The sequence below is a fragment of the Mirounga leonina genome, unplaced genomic scaffold (genome assembly GCF_011800145.1).
Source record: "Mirounga leonina isolate KUSES-001 unplaced genomic scaffold, KU_Mleo_1.0 Mir_84, whole genome shotgun sequence".
In the NCBI taxonomy this organism is placed as follows: Eukaryota; Metazoa; Chordata; class Mammalia; order Carnivora; family Phocidae; genus Mirounga; species Mirounga leonina.
Window position 1 is genome coordinate 3,039,097 of NW_023270827.1, and position 20,444 is coordinate 3,059,540.

General features: G+C 39.1%; 1 protein-coding gene and 1 non-coding gene across 2 annotated transcripts in view; both read right to left on the bottom strand.

Annotated features, from left to right (window-relative positions):
• The window catches only part of LOC118002892 (A-kinase anchor protein 6-like), a 286,565-nt gene that overhangs the window by 100,706 nt on the left and 165,415 nt on the right, over positions 1 to 20,444 (bottom strand). The window contains exon 8 of the mRNA XM_034993503.1: positions 16,294 to 16,414. Within this exon, the coding sequence (XP_034849394.1) occupies positions 16,294 to 16,414 (121 nt within the window). The remainder of the gene's footprint in view (positions 1 to 16,293; positions 16,415 to 20,444) is intronic.
• On the bottom strand, positions 6,344 to 6,450 carry LOC118002897. Its single transcript, XR_004677203.1, has one exon. It is a non-coding gene; the product is annotated as a U6 spliceosomal RNA (small nuclear RNA).

Here is a 20,444-nt window from a genome sequence, read left to right on the forward strand (position 1 = left end):
ACTGGGCAGACTTTGGGTTGTTACAGGAGGAAAACTAGAACCTTGGGCAAAAGAATAATAGTCATCAGGTATTATTGTGATACAAAAGCCAGAAAATTGAACTGGAAAATCATTCAAGTCTGTAGAATAATGTATATTACTGAAGAGTTGTCATAATAGTTATTTATACAAGGGACTGGTAAACTTTTTCTGCAGAGTCAGATAATTTAGGCATGCTGGCCATATGGTAACTGTTGAAACTACTCAATTCTGTTATTGAAGTATAAAAACAGCCACAAACAATACATAAATGAATGTGCTTGGCTATGTTCCAATAAAACTTTATTAAAAAAAAATGAACGGGCCATGGGCTGGATTCGACCTTCAGGCTATAGTTAACCCCTGAGTCTGTATTATGTCTGGAGCTATTTACCAAGCACAAGGCTGAACCCCTTATATACATTACTCATGGAATCCTGACAACCTTTCAAAGTGGGCGTTATCCCCATTTCACAGGTTTGAAAACTACAGCTTAAAAAGTTTAAACAATTTGGTGGAAAATGTATTATGTTCCTTCTAACATAGAAATGCTTTATGTAGCCTCATGACCATTTTTTCCTCTGTGACTACAGAATTCTGTTCTGACTCCCCCTCCCATTTATCCTGCAGAGGCTGCTTTTGGTTCTTTCCATGGAGACTTTGCTCCTGTTTCTCCATCTTGCGTTCCTTTGAAATGTTGTTTGTCTCTTACCATCTCTTTCTCCATCACTTCTTTTATGTTTAAAAACTTTATGTCAGTTTTCATAACAACAGATGTAAGCAAGCATGAAAAAAGACAAAAGCAATGTATTAAAAATAGATAGCCATATATACAACAATAAGCCAAGGAAACTGTCATACTGTATATGCTCCAAATGGAATATGAGCCAAAAACATGAAGCTCACTCTTACATAAATAATATATTACGCATCCACTGGGAGAAGCAGCCCTGTCCCTAAATGGGAGGAAGATTTTTTAGCCCATTTTATATCATTTTCTCTTCCTTTTCAAACTTTTTTTTTTTTTTTTTAGGTATATGATGTAAGTCATACTATCTCAGACAGGCCATATTCCTCTTCCAAACCATCCATGAACTATTTTATCAACTGTTAATAAGAGAGAGTTGAAAAACCTGATGGAGAAATCCATGGAGCTTGGTAAAGCCCCTCAAATATATGGATTTACCAGCGCTATCTCAGTATTAGCATATTTTCTCCTACAACAGAGGATAGAAGTGGTTTCAGTTAGAGTATAGACAAAACTGATATAAAGGACTTTTAAAAGATTTTTTAACTTGAAAAGAAGCCTGCAAAAGCCTGAGAAATGTGACTATATAGAAAACAGAAAGAAGAGGTTTAATTACCGAGCATGGATTCTGGCCGATTTGACAATTACACCTAACAACAGAAGGGATTTACACTAGATACAGGAAGACTTTCAGGGAAGGGAGAGTTGTTAAACAGTTTAATGGGAGGCTGTGGAATTTCCCCTGGAAAGATCTTTAATGGAGGACAAATTCTCTCCTATCTGGAATGGATAAAAACAATCCTTGAAAGAGAGGAAATGAAATGAAGGTCCTTATGAGGTCACTTGCAGTCCTGAAACTCTAGGTAAAATTCTCACTTCCCATGGAAATAAATAACTGTATAAAACCTCTAAGAGATTCACTCTGGAAGATTCAGGAGAAAACACTCATTAAGCAGGCAATTTAAATCAGAAAGTATTTATCGAGTGCCTGATATTACCTAGCCCCGGGGAGATGTACACCCGCAGCAGAGCACAGGTCTGAGCAGCAGTGTTGGACAATGGACAGAGAACACGATTATTCACTTCAGTTAATTTAAAAAAAAAAAATCTTTGAACTCCAATCAGCTTTCTGGAACTGTCTATTTCCTGAACTTGGTGAGCTCAAAAAATCCCATAAGAGCTGGCTGTCACATGAGATTTCTGGCATTACTCATGGTATCCCTGGATCTTTTTGTAAACAGAAAAGGCTTCTGACAGTGTTTCCATACTTCATCTCTTTTTCTAACCCAAACTTGGACGGACGGAGCCTCTTAAACTATCATCAAAACATGGATTATAAAATGCTAGCCAACTTTGAGTTATTTTGCTATATTCCCATGCTGCAGAAAAAGAATTCAATTAGCTCAACTCTAGAGATGCATTTATACTTAAGTTTTAATGAACATGAGGATTTTTGTTAATGGCTTGTATGAAATCCAGTGACTCACAGAATGGATCTTTAGCATCAGCAGGCAGAAGAGACTGAGGAAGAAGAGAGAAAAAGCACACAGAGAAGAACGTTCTTCACACATATTTTCAAATCTCAACATGTCCCAGCCAAGGAAAGCTGAGGAGGAAGGACAAAGTTCAATGGGAAGACAGTGAACCCAAATGGATGTCAAGGACCTAAATAGGGGCAAGAGGTGAATTCATCACAAATCTTTATGAAATTCTAATTTTAAATGATACATCTTTTAGCTTTTTCTTAATTGCATAAAATCATTGAAGCTCACAATTAATGGCTAAGTTAAAAATATAAATGACCATATATGAGGATTATTTTTAAAAACTATGAACAGGGTCACTTTTTTTTTTTTTTAAATGAAAGAGTGGGAGAAAGTTTCAAAATTACGTTTTAGCTTTCTCCTGACCTTACAGCGGTCAGCCTTAATTTTTTAAGTTGCATATTCTGAATTAGCTAGCTCTAGCTTTGGAAAGAGGAGTCAGTCTTTTATACACCATCCATCCACCCACATCACGATGGATTTGGATTACTTCTTATTGTTTTTCTCACCTCTCTCATGACTACCTTTTTAGACATACATACTCCTCTGAGGTCAAACCTAATTTTCTACAACAATTATGTCAATAAACTCTCCCATTCACTATGGTACAAGAAAAAAAATGTGCTGATAGTCCTACCATGTCTAAAGACTGTCCATGTTCACCTGCATGTATTGTTCTATTTTTAAGTTTTACATTTGCATGGTACATGGTATTAGTTATATGTGTAATTATACTGTCTACATAATCAAGAATGCACCAACAAATAGTACAGTTTTGCAGATTAGCCACAGAATTATGGTGATTAGTTAAATATTTTTGTACCATTTGTCTCAGACATGGGCATCATGATCCTTCCCTTCCTCCCTCCCTCTTTCTTTTCCTCTCTTTCTCCCTGACACCAACCTGGCCAAGTCTGAGTACCCCGAATATTAAGAACTGCACTTAACACACTTCGGTTTTTAAAGGAGAGAGATTGTTGGTTTTGTTTTTATATCCAATATAAGAGAAGGCCGTGAAGTTTCAGACTGAATGACCACGGCATGAAAATAGGGTTGTTTTCTTGCAAAAGTAATGAATTGATAGCATAGTTCTGATCAGTAGGATTTAATTAATAGCTTATTAAATAAATCTGTTTGAAAAGTGTTTCTCAATATGTATTTATTGGGTTTCTATTATGTGCCAGGTATGGCACTGGGCGGTGGAGATATGGCAATAAACAACACAGACACGAACCTTGCCCTCCTGGAGTGTGGAGTCTAACAAAAATTATAATCATTCATTCTCACATTTGGTCCACAAAGTCCAAACCTACCATCACTATCAAAAAGTATGCATTTAATTATAACGAAGTACTCATGGCTAAATTATCCTCAAGGAGGGCTCTCTTAGGGAGGCACCTATGAATACTGACGGAGTAAAACTATTATAATGAAGGTAGCAAGATTGAATATGCCAAGACTTATAACATAGAAATGAGCTCCAAACTGAAACTTGGCATATATGAAGGAAGTTTGTATAGTTATTTACATATGCATGATTTAAATGTCTTGGGACTACCAGCATATTTGGTCCAAGGAATCTGGTTTCATCCAAATTCAATCCTTATGAAAGATTTTTTTAACTAAATGAGTTAATACTTTGTATATGTGTATACATGTGTCGACACACATAAATGTGTGTGCATAATCACGTGTGTACATGTACCCCTTCCACAAACTTCCTAGTTTTCAATGGATAAAATGAGATGACAAGGGAAATATCACGAATCACAAATTTTCTTTAAGCCAATGTCAATGAGCATGTAGAATCAATTACTTAGGAGAGCGGCTGAAATAGTAAGTTCAGGGCGCCTGGGTGGCTCAGTTGGTTAGGCGACTGCCTTCGGCTCAGGTCATGATCCTGGAGTCCCGGGATCGAGTCCCGCATCGGGCTCCCTGCTCGGCAGGGAGTCTGCTTCTCCCTCTGACCCTCCTCCCTCTCATGCTCTCTGTCTCTCATTCTCTCTCTCGCAAATAAATAAAATCTTAAAAAAAAAAAAATGAAATAGTAAGTTCAGAGGAGTTACAGGGGCATACAGATGTCCTTCTGGAGAAAGGCACTGTGGTCTAAAAAAGTTTAGAAGAAAAATTAGACTCAACCCCAGAAGCATTAGCCAGCTTGACTCTTTTCTGGCTTCAGTAAAAGAAAATGCGTATGTGGGTGAGTGTATGTATGTGTGTGTGTGCATGCGCATGTGTGTGTGTGTGTGTATGTTTATGTTTTGTGTCTTATGTAAATGAACGGAGGTTCGGCAGGAAGACCACTGCCTCCCTCTTAGCTTACCCCAGTGTGCCTCATTAGGTACAGAGTGTCGCAGAAGTGCCTAGTTTAAGAATGTATGAGCTTCGCAAATGCCAACATTATTAAAAATATGCTTGGGAATGCCCTTGTTTCTGAGAACTGAAATTGCCTCCTTGACAGGACTGGAAAATGGTTTTTCTGCAAATGATATTCCCCTAGAGTATCTCTCCATGGGGACCCTTCTTTAGTAACTCCCTTTGGCAATAACAGGATCCATGAGGTTGAATCTTCCTAGGGCAATGCTGTCTTTAGTGCATCTCCCCCCCACCGCCCCAAAAAAACATAAATATTTTCAGCCTTAGCGTTCTTGAATCTGACAAAATACAGGAGATTCCTGTGAGGCTCCACATGGCAACACTCTCCTAGGGTGCTGAGGTGCTTAAGAAAGTTTGAGGGTTTTCACAGAACAGCCTGATGATTGGCTAAAGAGTAAACCCAAGTCCATCATGTTTTCTCTGCTGATGTTCCATTTAATATATAGGAACTTCTTTCTCTCTGGCACAAGAAGCTTATGCAGAGGGAGGAAAATGCACTTGCAAGAATTGTGCCTCTTGTAGAGAAGAAGATATGGGGCAATAGTGAGCAGGCAAGTAGCATGTGAAAGATTGTGGGCATTAAAGCCAACCAGATTGGGTTCAAACTCTGATTTATTTACTTATTTCTTGTGGTAGCTACTGATAATAGCAACAACTCTTTCTAGCTTTCTGCCTTTCAGGCATATAGTAGGGATGCATTTCCCCATCAGCTTTGGAGTTAGGTGGGGCCATGTGATTAGTTCTGGTCAATGATTTGGAGAGGAAGTTATGTGTTTCCCTTCCAGGTAGAAGGTTTAATGTCAAGAGGGTGACCCTCCAGAACTCTCTTTTCCCTTTGCCACATTGAGGGAATATTTAAGAGGGTGGCTGGCTCATTAGTCTGAGTCCTGGAGTAAGAACAATACCAAGCAGAGCCCATAGCCAACCTGTGATGGATGTGTAGTATGTGTGAGCAATAAATCTTTGTAACTTTAAACCTTGGAGATTTGGGGGATGTTTGGAATCTCAGCAACCCCTAGCCTAACCTGAGAAACTGGATCTTTGAGGCTAGTCACTTAACCTCTCTGTGTTTCAGGCTCGTATCAATGAAATGGGGAAAATAATCCAGGATCATTGTGAGAGCATTAAATAAGATCATGTGTATAGGGCACTAACACAGTCAAAGAGTAAGATTTGGACAATTTAGTTTTTTTCTCCCTCCATCCTACTCCTATCTCATACCACCCCCCCACACACACACTTCCCTTTTCTAGATTTCTTCTCTCTACCAATTCCATCTTCCCTTCCTAGTGCCCTTCCATTTAAACAAAATGTTAAAATTGGCATTTAATTCAGTATTATTCTCCTACCCCCTGAGAATATCTGCATCCAGTAGAGTGCATTCTTTTTATCTCAACGAAATGAATCTTAAGGATGGGATTTAAGGCAGTATGGACATTTAGTGATGGAAACAGTTGGGTTGGGGAATTCCTAATACTCCAAAAATGATGTCCCTTGGACAACCACAAATCTACCTCTTTCTAAAGTTAGACATGGTAGTGAGACAAGGACAAGAAAAAAGGGGGTTAATGGGTTTATCTGAGAAAGTACTATGGTTAAGCTTTTCCCACCCAGGGTTTTCTGGACTATTCTGAACAGGTACCAGGGCTTCTTTTTTTTAAATATGGAACGCTTCATGAATTTGCATGTCATCCTTGCGCAGGGGCCATGCTAATTTTCTCTCTGTCATTCCAATTTTAGTATATGTGCTGCCAACAAGAGCACCAGGGATTTTTTGGAAATAAACAAAATACTATCTAGGTACTCTTCTAGCTCCACCTTCCTGTTTTAGGAATAAATTGTAAAAACTAGAATAATCATAAGGACAAAATACGTGGATTCAATAGTATATTTTACACAGTGGGTTATGTTATGATATAACTTATGCTGTAAGTCATGTGATTTAGTGTCATAATTATGATGTAGTTAGGATAACCAATGCCTTCCCGATACAGGCAGTTACAGTTATGACCACCAGTACCCTCCTGATGTAATTACATGGAACATTAAACCTAACATTTATCCCTTTTATATCAAGACCCTTTTGTCAATGATAATACTTGGTTTTCATCTTTAAACTTTGGTAGTCCTTTTTTTTCCAACAAAATAACTCCTAGTTCATACCATGTAAAGTGTAATCACACATCCTATGTTTTTTTTTCTAGCTACAAAGCACATTAGCCCAAATATGAATATAACCACTAAAGATAAGTAATTTAAAAATAGGCAATGCTAAAAAGTAGGTGAGGGACATTTCCATGGACTCACTGACCTAAAACATACCACATAGTATGGAGCAGATCTGGAGCCAAAGGTGGTAGTGAACCTAACAAACACCCTTTCTTATAAGTCGTTTAAGTGTTCCTCCAATTTATGTTATAAAAACCAGAAAGAAATCTCTAAATATGTGGGGTGAAAGCCAAATCTCTCAGCTTAACACAGGAGGGAAATACTGCACATTCACATCTAATTAACTAAAAGTCGTTTTTCAAAAGTTAAAGGCTGAAATTTTTGCAATTTAATCCGAAATTTTATTAGCAAACTCAAATGATTATCCTGATTGCAATTAATACAAGCTCCCAAACAGGTCAACTCATTTAAGTGCTATCTGTAATCATTTGGATTTTAACATGATGGTTATTACTTGTTACCCTGAAACCAAGCCGCGCAATGAGATATTGATTACTTTTAACCTTTAGATCCAAGGATTCAAGAAAGGTCAGAGGAGGGGAACACTATACCTTTCTTGGCTGGCAAACGTATTGCCTTCAGGAGAATTCAAATGATTCCCATTGGCCAAGTAGATCCAAGATTAGTTTATTCGCTGGGCTGACAAGAAATGATGATGCTTTTAAAAATAACACCCAGCACGTATTTAGTGAAGTGTTACATTTATATAACCAGTGGCCTCAAGATGTGCTTCACGTCGCAGCAACTCTCGGGCTGTTAACCCTTGGACAAGTTTTGTTCATGGAAACATCTTTGCTGGGAGGAGATACTAAACGCAGTGGCTTTAATTGGAATAAACTCATCTCATTAAATTCCCTTGTGGGTTCCAAAAGGCTGAACACAATCCCTGGCCACTGCTGGCCACTAGCATTTCTTTGGGTTTTCTTTTTCCGTGACAACATTTAGAAATATTTTTCACATTTGTGCCACCGAAAAGCAAGGAGTTCTTGGTGGGGTCCAGCAGAATGACGGGCAAGGGAAACGTAACTGTTATGTGTTAGATTAATTTGCAGAACACTTGGCATTATTATTGCCAAGTCGTCAGATTGTTCCAAGTTGTTCCGGAAGGTTGTTATTAATAGTATGTTTTCTGAGCAAAGTTCTGTCTACTTTTGGAACTGCATTTCTGTTGCCAAGGAAACTCCTTTAAGCACCGTTTTCCAGGAGCACACTGCTGCTTTTGTTTGCCACTGTCCTATTCATATCATCTACGTAAGCGTTTTACATGCTCCAGCCCTCAGTCCCAAATGTTGAAGCGTTAGCCCATTTAAGTTGCTTTTTCAAACACAGCGTATGCCTGCTATGATTTTCCTCTTTCTCTCCCCCCTTTTCGCTCTCCCTCTCCATCCAAAGCCCCTCTCCCCCCGCCTTCTCCCCACTCTCCCTCCAACACGCCCAACTCTTACTATTCAAGGTTTATTTCTTTTAAAACAGTTGCAATAGGGGAGATAGTTTTCACGAGTTTTTGATAAATTAACTTCAATTTGAATAATAATTCCATAGGTTGTAGCATTAGTCCTTCAAGTGTTAATTATCTTTTCACTTTAAAATTAATGTAGTCATTTCCTCCTGACTCCTCTACCCCACTTATTGAAGTGCTGAGGAAAACATGTCATTGAGTCCTGAGCCAGCCCTGTTGTTGTGATTAAGCGTGGTCACATGGCCCATCTCTGCCAAAAGGAGGGCCCTGAGAAAAGGTGACAAAGACAGTGATTTCCTGTCAGCAAAGAGTACGACAGGGCTGTCTAGAAGTGATGCAAATGAGGGGAACTTTCCCCACGGCTTGTTTGATCCACTCTCGGCCAGAGCAGGCCAGGCCAGGGAGAGAGGGAGCCGCACAATACCGCAGAGGCGGCCCAGAGAGCCAACGCACCTTCCGGACAGTAGCTCACCCGCCAGAGACAAAAACTGCTGGAGGGCCTTCCCTTCCTTGCCCCTCTGCACACAGAGCCAACTATTTCTTGGCTTACTATTCTCTTAACATCCTTCTCCCTCTCTTTTTTTTTTCCTTCTTAAAAAAGAGATTCAAATAGGCATTATAAGCTCCAGCAAAAGCGGCACTCCCTATACTGTTCAGAAACCACATCCATCTACTTTTTCTTCTAAGCATTTTCAGGGTGAGTTTTGTCCTCTCTCAAGAAAGAAAGGAAAAATATATGCAGTTGTCTTCATAAGCAAACATGGATTCATCAAAGCTCACATTAAGATGACAGTTAATCTAGGACTTTGTAGCTTTAATAAAAACGGAACAACAAATTCATTTCTACAGAGCAGTGGAGGCAGCCTAGATTTTTCCTATTCTGATCACTTTTAAAAGGATTAGATAATGTTATTTGAAATATTATAATGATTTTAAGCATATTCTTCTTATCTTAATGGAGTTTTAATCTAACATACAATTAAGCTCTACAATTAATCTACTGAGAAAGAGGTAAAAAATTATCATTAGGTTCTTATGCCTGATATATCTGGTACATTTTTACCTTGACTGCTTCAATAACTAGTAATTTGCTTCATTTTGGTACTGAAATTCCAACCTAAGGCCTAATTAACAGAATTTAATTTTTTAAAAAGATTTATTTATTTAAGAGAGACAGACAAACAGAGAGAACACAGGGGGGCGGGGAGGAGTGGAGGGAGAGGGAGAGAAATCCTCAAGCAGACTCTCCACTGAGGGTGGAGCCAGACATGGGGCTCGATCCCAGGACCCTGAGATCATGGCCTGAGCTGAAATCAAAAGTTAGATGCTTAACTGACCGAGCCACCCTGGCGCCCCCAGAATTTAATTTTTTGACACATACTTCTATTCTGTACACCAACATGTAAATTTTCTTAAAAAAAATTTTAAAAAAGGTAATGGATTTTCTTCTATTTTAAGCCCAGCTACTACAACCTGGATTATGAACCAGCCTAGTATTACATTTTTAGGAGCTTACGTTTAGTCATAAAGGTATCAGGCCACATCTGTAATTATTTAGATCAATCTGGTCCAGAACAAAATGAAAGAGAACTATTGTAGAGGGTTGAAATTTGTGAATTTATAAAATATAGGGATAGTGGGATTAATCTGTTTTCTGTGATCGGTTCATAGCCATGACAACATCATTTTGGCATCAATAGTTATAAAATAACAACTATGCTCCATTTTTCTTCTTTTACACTACGTTTCTTATTCCCCAGAATTTCTAATCCTATTCCATACTCGTTTCTTTTAAAAAGTCATAATGCTTATTTTTTAATACATACCCAAATTCTCTAAAAGTGACATTTTCTCCTTTAAAATGTATCCCTTTCTCTTACCTGTTTTTTTTTCTAAAACAATTCTTTCAGTGTTTAGTTCTCTTTTGATTTGTTTGTATTTTTTTTTTAGCATTTTCTTATCTATTCATTCATCTACCCATGATTTTAATTTACTCTTTTTGTTTTTAATTCTTTTAGGTTACTCATTTTTGTTTGGTTAGCTGTATATTAACTAATTTCAACTGTTTTTCTTTCTCTTCAAGGCTTATATTTCTCCCTCACTTTCCTAATATCCTCTTCTTTTCAAATACATAATATTGATGTCTTCTCTTATTAATCCCACCTGGCCAAACTGTCATTGAAAGGAACCACCTCTGGGTGGGTGAGAGCTGTGCTCAAAGTCTGTAAACATTACCTGGCAACAGAGTTAGAGGGAAATAATTAATTCACTTGTTAAAAGTATTATGTTTAGAAACTTACTTGTAAGAAATATTGTGGTTATTTGTTTCAGAGGTACAGGTCTGTGATTCAACAGTCTTACACAATTCACAGCGCTCACCATAGCACATACCCTCCCCAATGTCCATCACCAGCCACCATATCCCTCCCACCCCCCACCACTCCAGCAACCCTCAGTCTGTTTCCTGAGATTAAGGATTCCTCATATCAGTGAGATCATATGATACAATCACAGACCTGTACCTCTGAAACAAATAATACATTATATGTTTAAAAAAAAAAAAGAAGAAGAAGATAGCAGGAAGGGAAAAATGAAGGGGGGGAAATCGGAGGGGGAGATGAACCATGAGAGACTATGGACTCTGAGAAACAAACTGAGGGTTCTAGAGGGGAGGGGGGTGGGAGGATGGGTTAGCCTGGTGATGGGTATTAAAGAGGGCACATACTGAATGGAGCACTGGGTGTTATATGCAAACAATGAATCATGGAACACTACATCACAAACTAATGATGTATGGTGATTAACATAACATAATAAAAAAACTAAAAAAAAAAGAAATATTGTGGTTAGACATTTCTCTACCATGCCATTCTAATTCCTTACATTAAAAAAAAAAAACTAACAGAAAGTGTTTTCATATCTAAGTATCAAAATAAACTTAATTTCTTCAAAGGAAGTGTAATTTTTTTTCTCATGGGAAATGTAAATTTTGCAACTGAGCACATTTCCTTCTTTGCTTTTACTACCAGGAAACCCAAGGTGTAATTTTAGCATCTTTAGTAAGTGCATAGGTCCATACAGTCTATATGCCTACATATTAACTCTTCTCACTGAAAGAAACTAGTCTATGCATATTTTCCCCAATTCTGATTTGTATTCATGTATTAAAAATATTTTTAAATGTTTCCTGTGAATTCTTATAAGTCACCTCAAATCCAGAGCAGAGTAAAAAAATCGAGTTAGTCTGTTTAGTGAGCATTGTGTTATGCAAAAATGAACGGTCCTTTTCCATTCGCACACCGGACATATTTGTTTAATACTTATACCAACAGAGAAAGATAGAGGACACTTGCATTTTTCCCATAAAAGCAGAACTATATGAGAGGAACTAACCCTCACAATGAAATATAAAACCTTCTGTGTAAATTAAGGGTCTTAGTTAAAATGGGTACTAATGTTATATAATTTTTCAGCCATGTTATTTTAACCCCTTAGAAATCAGATAAGCTAATATTTTATTGATGAGGAGCAGCTAAGCTATCCTCTCAAGGAACAGATCTATAAATGTGGTGTTTTCGTGAGCTTCATACTCCCTGAAAACAGCTCCTGTTCAAGTATAACAGTAATCACCAGACCGCAACTTTTGAATTTGGCCCTTGAAATTAACCCTTGGACTCTGGAACCCCACACCAATCCAGGATCACTAGGGGCTCTGTCATCTGTGCTGTGTAGGTGGCAGAGAATGGGCACGGGAAGGGCAAGGGCTCTGCAGCAAGGGAAGGAGCCCTTGACTGGGCACAGCTTCCCAGCAGCCCGCAGTCAGCTGTGTCTGGCGCCCAGGGCAGGACAGGAACGGCAGCAGCCTGAGCAACAGTCTCCCCGATCCTGGGGGTGCTTCTAGGTCACTCAGTCTATGAAATTCATAGGACGGGGGAGGAGGTATCTTGAGCTTCCCTGAGCCCAAGAATAATGCCACCTTTGATCTGTAGAACTGAAAAAAAATGGAGCTTTTCCTTTGCAAGTGGGTTTTAAATATTTCTCCATTAATAGTTAATGCACATGCAGACCAGCGGAGTGACAGCTCCCTGTGATTATGAATTCTGGCTTCGTAACGCCAGTCCAAATAGGAGCTGAACTTTCAAAATCACGGTGGTTACTTTTGACAAATTAAATTGTCCTACTTAGGAAGGTAGGAGGCATGAAGAAAAAGAAAGTGAGAGAGTGGGAGCAGATTCTCCTTGGAGGTGATTCTCAGATTGAGGAAGAAAAAACAAGAAAGAACTACATTTGTGTTTTCTAGGCTGACAATACTGCCAGTGTGTATTAGAAAAGAGCTACAGAAAGTCCCCGCTCAGACGTTGGGCAAGTGGGCCAGACAAAGACGGGAGAAGGAAAGACACTGGCAGGATGGCTCCCTGTCTCAAAACAAGGAGAAAATATGTTTAAGGAAGTGGTCATTTTTAACTATGAATCAGGGTGCTCTTAAGACCCTGCTGTTGAAAATTAATTAGAAAGAAAATGGCCTTAAATTCCTAATGATCAGAAAATAACAAGAAATGGTTTACACAGAAAATCTACTTTGTAGCCCATCGCAATGTTAAGGTTCTAAATTATGTCAGGTGGTGTCAATGTATTCTTTGCCTGTTAAATCTAATTCTTTTCCTTTAAGAAGTCCCTGTGGTATTTTGCTGGTTTGGGGTAACCAACATATCACAATAGGTGCTCAACTCAGGAGGTCTGCTGAGTGAATAGTCTAAGGTATTTATCTGTAGTTGCATAGCTAGGAGTTAAGGCCAGATGATTTTCTAGCAGAGACTAGAATATAAAATAAATAGGTAAAGTCAGGCAAGTAGTGCCTGATGTTGAAAAGGCTAAAAAAATCTTCACTCTCATTGACTAGCATCTTATTATACTTTCTCTAAACCAACATTTCCAAATGTGGACTTTGGGGATCAACCTAAGTATGTGTAATGCACGTCATGAGTCAGGATCTGGACATGACTATCTATTCCAGGAAAGGAGGTGAGTGATGAAATACAGAGAGTCCCCCAAGGAGAGGAGAGAAAAGGTTTTGAATTCTACGGTAACAGGAATTGTGCTTCCGTTCTGGTCTACAGCCCCTGGGATTTTACCATCACTCAGCTGAAGGTCTCTCTGAAAGGTTTCACCTTCATTCTTTATGATAATACCAGCGATCACAAACTTCATTCTCACCCCTAATTTTTTAGTATATGTGTTGCCAAAGCGAGCACTCATCCTTAATTTTTGAACTCAATGACTGTTAATTCAGTATCAGCTATGTAAGGTGTTTTGCTTAACAACATATAAAATCCAAGAGCAAGGCATTTTTCTTAGTGTTATAGAAGTATTTTATGAAAGGAAGATGATGTACATAGGTTGAGCTGGACTGGGAATGCCATGAAATGGGTTGGGCATCCTGTTGAATGGTCTCGATGACTAGGGAATGTGAGTAGTAAATGCCCCGCAGGGGAAGGGGGAGTCCCACTGGCCAACAAAAAATGGTTTTGTCCCAAATGTCAGTGGTGCCCTTGATGATAAATGCTGACAGAGCACTGGTATCTTTCAGGGACAACAAGTTTAAAGATTAAAGTCTCAAATGGTATGGAAAGCCGAGGAAGACGTGGGGACCAACTGAGAAGTGCTATTACTCAGGGGTTTCTGTAATCAGTAGGCTCCAAACGCCCCTGCCCCAGGTCATCAGTTCAGTTGATTCCTGAAAAGGCACATTAGAACAGAGGAATGAGACATGGAAAATGTTGACCTAACCTGAGAATCCCTGAGGATTCTAGACAAAGACCTGAAATTAATCTTCCTCCATCAATTTTTCTAATTTGGGAGCCACCCCAAGTTCTAAATGAGTCCTCAGTCAATATCCTCAGGATTGCTTTGGAGGTTACTAAACCTCTGAAATACTGTGGGGGCTTGTGTAAAGAAAGAGTCTACAGACCTGTAGCTTTTGCCCTTGGTGTGTAGCTCAATCTCCAATTTTGCTTATAAGCCAAATGCAAAGTTAGGGCCAGTCTCATTAACTTAGCTGGGTTGAGCACCTCAGAGCAGAAAGATGATGACAGGACGTGAGTCACAAATGAAGAACCCCAGTATGGAAAATGTTTGGGAAAATATTATAATCCAGGAGTACTAAGTGGGTGGAATAATGGCCTTCAATATGCCAGAATGGGAATTCTTAGGCAGAGCACTTATAAGGAAACCACAAGAAAAAGAAGACTGACTTCCTATTAATTGTGATGTAAATTATATGGATGTGATTTTGACAAAGAATAGCACTGTTACTGAAAAAAAAATAGTGGTTTATGTGCAAAATGCAAAATGCATTAAGAAGAAAAGAAATGTTATTTGGCATCATGAGTGCAATAAAATCTGAGATAATGGCTTATGGTTAGTTAACTTTTGTATTATTTTTTTTCTGTTTTGTTCGATTTTTAATACTTATTAGGAATGAAACTAGTATTTTTATATCAATAAGTTACTAAAGATTAATGAGCATTTTTCATACGTAATTCTCGATCCTGATATGAAATGTGAAATCATCTTGCTTTGTTTACATTAGATGAAGACTGTTATTCCAGACATGTTATGCCAGAAGATATACTGCATAGTTCTGTTGTTAATGTGGACAGCTGTCCATACAGGAAATAGCTAATAGTCAATAAACTTGCTTAATGTTAGACAGAATTCTTTAGGGAATAAAATATCACCATTTGCTGACTCCCTGGGGAGCTTATATCTTCTCTTAACCAAGACGATTCTCAGGGGACACTAATTAAAGTCAACCAGACCCTTAAAAAGTATAAATAAAGATCTCTCTTTAGAGAAGGTAAAAGTTAAAATAACATATTTAGGAAAGGTAACTTAAAACGATAAAAAAATGAGGAAGAAAGAAGACAACTTTTATTTGACCTTGAATGTACTTCTTACTCCATAAGAAATTCTTAAAAGCTAGAGGGTAGTTGTTTCTTGTCATTATACTGTTGCTGATTCTGTGGTTAGTTATTAATTTTATTTTTTATGATTCACAATCTGCTCTTTGAAATATGCCATATGCTCAAAGCAATTCAAGGATGACAACTGTCAGAATTACTCCAATAAAAATTGCCTAAATGAGGAAGATTTACTGCAATCTGATATTTCAGTGGAAAGTCCCTCTACCCTCCCCAACAGCTTTTTCAGACACTGCGCATCTTGCAACCATTTTTTCAGTCAAAATCACATAGCTGTTTTGTAAGAACTTCTAAGACTATTTAAGTAGAATTGGTAAAACATATTAGGCTAAGGGTGAATTAGCAGACATGGGAAAACAATATAGATAGTTATTAGATGGACTGCCTGCAATCAATATATAAGTTCCAAGCCAGTTTTCTTAAATCACATGCAAATGTACTGACTTGATATGACAACGTCTGTTCTGTGTATCACTAATAAACATGAAACTGAACAAGCCCCGTACTCTGGAAGTAGCAAGCCAAACTGAAGGCAAATTTCTTTTTTCTCTGGAAAGATCGGAGAGGTGGACAGAATCCACCGAGTGCTCCAATGAAAACACATTTTGTTAAATGTTACCAGTCCATTTATCCTTCATTTTGTTTCAGTCTATTTATTAATGCGGTTTCATTTATTGCTATTCATCTTGGAGATAAATCTTTGTCCTTCTATAGAATTACACCAAATAGAATGTGATAAAGGGAACTTTCTTGCAATTATGATGTCGGTGCAGCCTGTCAGCACACAAGGGATGGAAATGAGTTTGGGGACAGGGAAGGGAATTCTAATAGACACCATGATACATACAATGAACGCAAAGATATCCTGAGAGAGAGAGAGACTTGTCAGGCTAATCAGATCTTCCACAGCAAGGTAAAGGCAGGAAGGGTAGCTCTAACCTTGTAAAGATGCTGCAGCTGCTCCTCTGACATCATCAGGTCGTGGCTGTCCATCACGAGGGACTCCATGTCAATCAGCCAATCCCAGAGCTCCTGATATTCGGAATCAAAGTCCAGAAGCCTGAAGATAAGGCACAAAATGTATTATGCATAAATACAGTGTAGTTGTTAAAATCTCATATTAGAATAATATATTCTTGAAAACCCATGATGTTCCTAGGTGATACCTGTAAAAAGAGAAGGCAAAAATTCTCTGTGTGGCTCCACGGTGGGCAAAATAGAAACTCAAGCCTGTGACATAGCATTTCTTAGATTTTGAAAACACAACATGTTATTCCAGTGCTCATACCTGAGACATATCGTGACTATTTCCATTCACTAACCCTTTCTGAGGATTTACAGCACTTGAACCAAATGACTACTACTCTCCTTGACGGAGAGCACCGCCATATTTAACAGACTGAGAAATGGAGGGTCAGTGCCTTGTGAAAGGTACACGGGTCCAGAATTTGGGGTCAGAATAGCCCCCTCAAAATTCAAACCTCTTTCTTGTCCACTAGATTTTCACAGATGTCGCATCCGAAATACATTTATGATTAAGAATACTAATTCAACTAATTTCTCTACAATGATCACAATTTATTATCAGATCTGAAATATCATTTTCACTGGGAAATGACTCAATCATTTATTTGTCCCTCTGCTGTCTATCTGCCTATCTCTGCAAACATATATCCTACATTTATTGTCATGGATGAGTAGCCAGCATTTCAGCTTAACACTCAGAGATAGGCTTGAGTGACTCTGGTAAGCCGGGGAGAACCGGGGGCAGATCCAGTATTAGACAGGTGTTCCCCACAGACGTGTAGGAAACAAAGGTAAGGACAGGAAGTCAAAACAATGAATCTTTGAATAGCCAGCAATCATTAAAATTCAAAGGAGGATCACTATGGTTTTCAACAAAATAAATCATTAGAATAAGGAGCTTAAAAGGATTAATGTGATTCTCTATTGAAAGCCTGGTGAATAAGTAAAGCCCAGATTCTTCTTAAACACTGTGATCAGAAAATGAAAGTGCAGGATGAAAAACTATGACTTTGTCCTTCCCCCCTAAAAAATCATCTCCCTAAAAGGAACCCACATCCTTGTCAAACTGTAACTGAGCAAAACCCTATCAGTGCCAATGAAGCAGCAGGCTCAAGAACGAATCTGGATTTATCAAGTGAGTATCTTATTACTACCTTGTTCCTGTCCCTATACATTCAATGGCTACTTTCTACGAAAATGAACATCCACTTGTCATAATTTACAATTTAATCTTAATCGATCTGTCAAAGAAAACTTAAGGTGTGTCTGGTGATAGAGGAGACTAGATCTAGGACTGTCTGTTTTATTTTAATTACCTTACCATAATTATAAAGATTATTGATTAACACCATAAGGATCCAGGGGCAAGGATCGTCATTGGCTGACGCATAGAACTGACATTTAACTGAATGCTGATGCTGGGCACCAGTGATGGGACCAAAAGCTTCAGCAAGGCTATGGTGGCCTAAAGCAGGGTTTCTCAGATTTAATGTGCACATGACAGAGATGAGGATTTTGTTGAAATGCAGGCCCTGATTCAGTAATTCTAGGGTGGGGCCTGAGATTCTGCATTCTTGGCAATGGGCAATGCCACTGGTCACAGGCCTCGCTTTCAATAGCAAAGTATTCCAGCATACACGAGAAATCTGAAATAGTATCCCATTTCAAAATACTAAAAAACAAAAACCACCATAACAGAGACAGACAAACCACCAAGCTTTCTTTATTAACTCTGTGAGCGACTAATAAGGAATGACTAACAAGCATTTGCTCACATGACAAGGACAATCGTTTAGAAATACTACCTGAAATATGGTCATCATTTCTCTCTCCTTGCACCCTCCCACATTTTAGCCACAAAGACAGGGGAAGGCGCGGGGCACCTGGGTGGTTCAGTCCGTTAAGCGTCTGCCTTTGGCTCAGGTCATGATCCCAGAGTCCTGGGATGGAGTCCCGAATCAGGCTCCCTGTTCCACGGGGAGCCTGCTTCTCCCTCTCCCTCTGCCACTCCTGCTGCTTGTACTCTCTGGCTCTCCCTATCTCTCTGTCAAATAAATAAGTAAAATCTTAAAAAAAAAAAAAAAAAGACAGGGGAAAGGGGAACGTCACCCCCCAAATTAGGGAAGTATGATTCTGGGGAATAGTAGAAACAGCAAAGGAGAAGTAAAGGGAAAAGCTCACCCTTGCCATATCAGTGGATTTAAATAAGGAAGAAATAAAGGCAAGAGGAGCTCATGCTAAGATGTGGATCCTTCCTCCTCTTGGACTAAGACCCGGAGAGGAGGTACATGAGACAGGTTGAAAGGAAAGTCAAAAGCACCAGGATATCAGCTCCATTTCCTGCTAGGAAGTCTGGGAAGAGACTTCACCATAACCTGGAGTGGGGATGTTACAGTCAGAGAGAACTTTGGTCAGGACTCCCTTTGCTACCTGTTCTTTTATCCCCTCGATGAGGACACTGTTCTCTCGCTTCCCACCCCCCAAGAGGTTTCTGGGATTTCACCTGGTGAACCTGACAGAGGTGTGGCCATGGGAGCAAAGGCACACTGACCCCAAGGAGAGGCAGGGGGAGCTCTGAAGCCAGACCTCAGAGAGTTGGCAGGGTCAGTGAGGGTTAAGTTGAGGCTTAGTCAGCAGGAAATACCTCCTGACCAAGCCAAGAGATAACAACACAGCCACAGCCCTCTGTGGGGGACAACCTCAGAATATTAAGGGCAAGATCCATTTCAACGAACCCAGCCAGCCCCTATCCAAGGGCCACGGTGAGCCAGGGGAACTCACCACACCCCAGAATCACAAGGTCATGTAAACCCAGATGCTCTCTTAGAAAAAAGAAGGGAGAGAAATAAATCTGAAAAACAGCATTTACCCCAAGAGGTAGCTCCCCAATGACAATATTCATCTACTAGGGGAGGCTACAAGCACTGTGTTGAAGAGCCTGGCCTCTGATCTTAAAGCATTTACCGGGAAATTATGTGTTTACAGTGTTTCATAAAAATCACCAATCAGCAAGGAAAATAAAGGGGCCTGTTTTCTTTTCCATATGTGTATAAAGAAAAGAAATTCTGATTAGGACCAAACAAGTCAAGGGTAAGAGGTGAACTTATCTTTGCACGTCTAGTGCTCAGCATAGCACCTGGTGAATGATGATGAGTGAATGTAGATCATGAAGCCACAGACCTTTAGTGGGGCAGGAGTGACTTCAGAAGAGCAGCATGCGGTAGAGATAATAGTGTCTCCTCCCCAAATGCCAACACCAGCACAACCAGTGCCACACGGATAGGCTCTGAAGGGGGGGGTTGCCTTCGAGTCCACGATAATGGTGCATTTGTTTACTTCAAGATTATGTGCAGTAGCTTCTTGATTAAGGTGAGTTGCCCCACCCCCCCCATTCCTTCCACCTCTTCCCCTTTTCTACACTGAAAATTAAAGGAGACTGAAATAAACCAAACATATATACGGGATGGTAAAATGTTCAGAACCATGGACATTTTTTCACTGGCTCCTTACCACTCCTTTAAATCCACAGAGCTGTTCCCTCCTATGATTCCCCTTAGCAAGGGACTTGGAACAAAAACCCATTTCTTCTAATTAAATGCACCTCAGCTTTCTTTACAGGGAGTCTACAGGGAAGACCCACAAGAGGCAAATGGACCTAACACAGATACTCACCCTTTCTTCAGTCTGGTCTATTTTTCATTTTAGCTGAGAAGTATGTAGGCTTGAGTTTGTTAGCTACAGTAAATGCTTTGGTTTCATATTTTGCTTCATTAGTATAGAATCGACAGCAGTGTTTTCCAAACAACAATTCTCATAAGGTCCTAATACTGAAGACAAAAACACTTCTTTTAAGCATTTGTGCCTGATTTCAGATTCTTGGTCATGTGTTAATTCTCAGCTTAGAAAAGACCTCAGAACTTTCCAAATTTAGGGAAATCAAATATGTAACTCCATAGCAAATCACAAACGAATTACTAGAATTTCTTTGTTGGTTCTTCGAAAGCTTCTGAAATGAATGCAATTAAATGTGCTCATTATTTCAGGAAAATTCTTAGGTAAGAAAG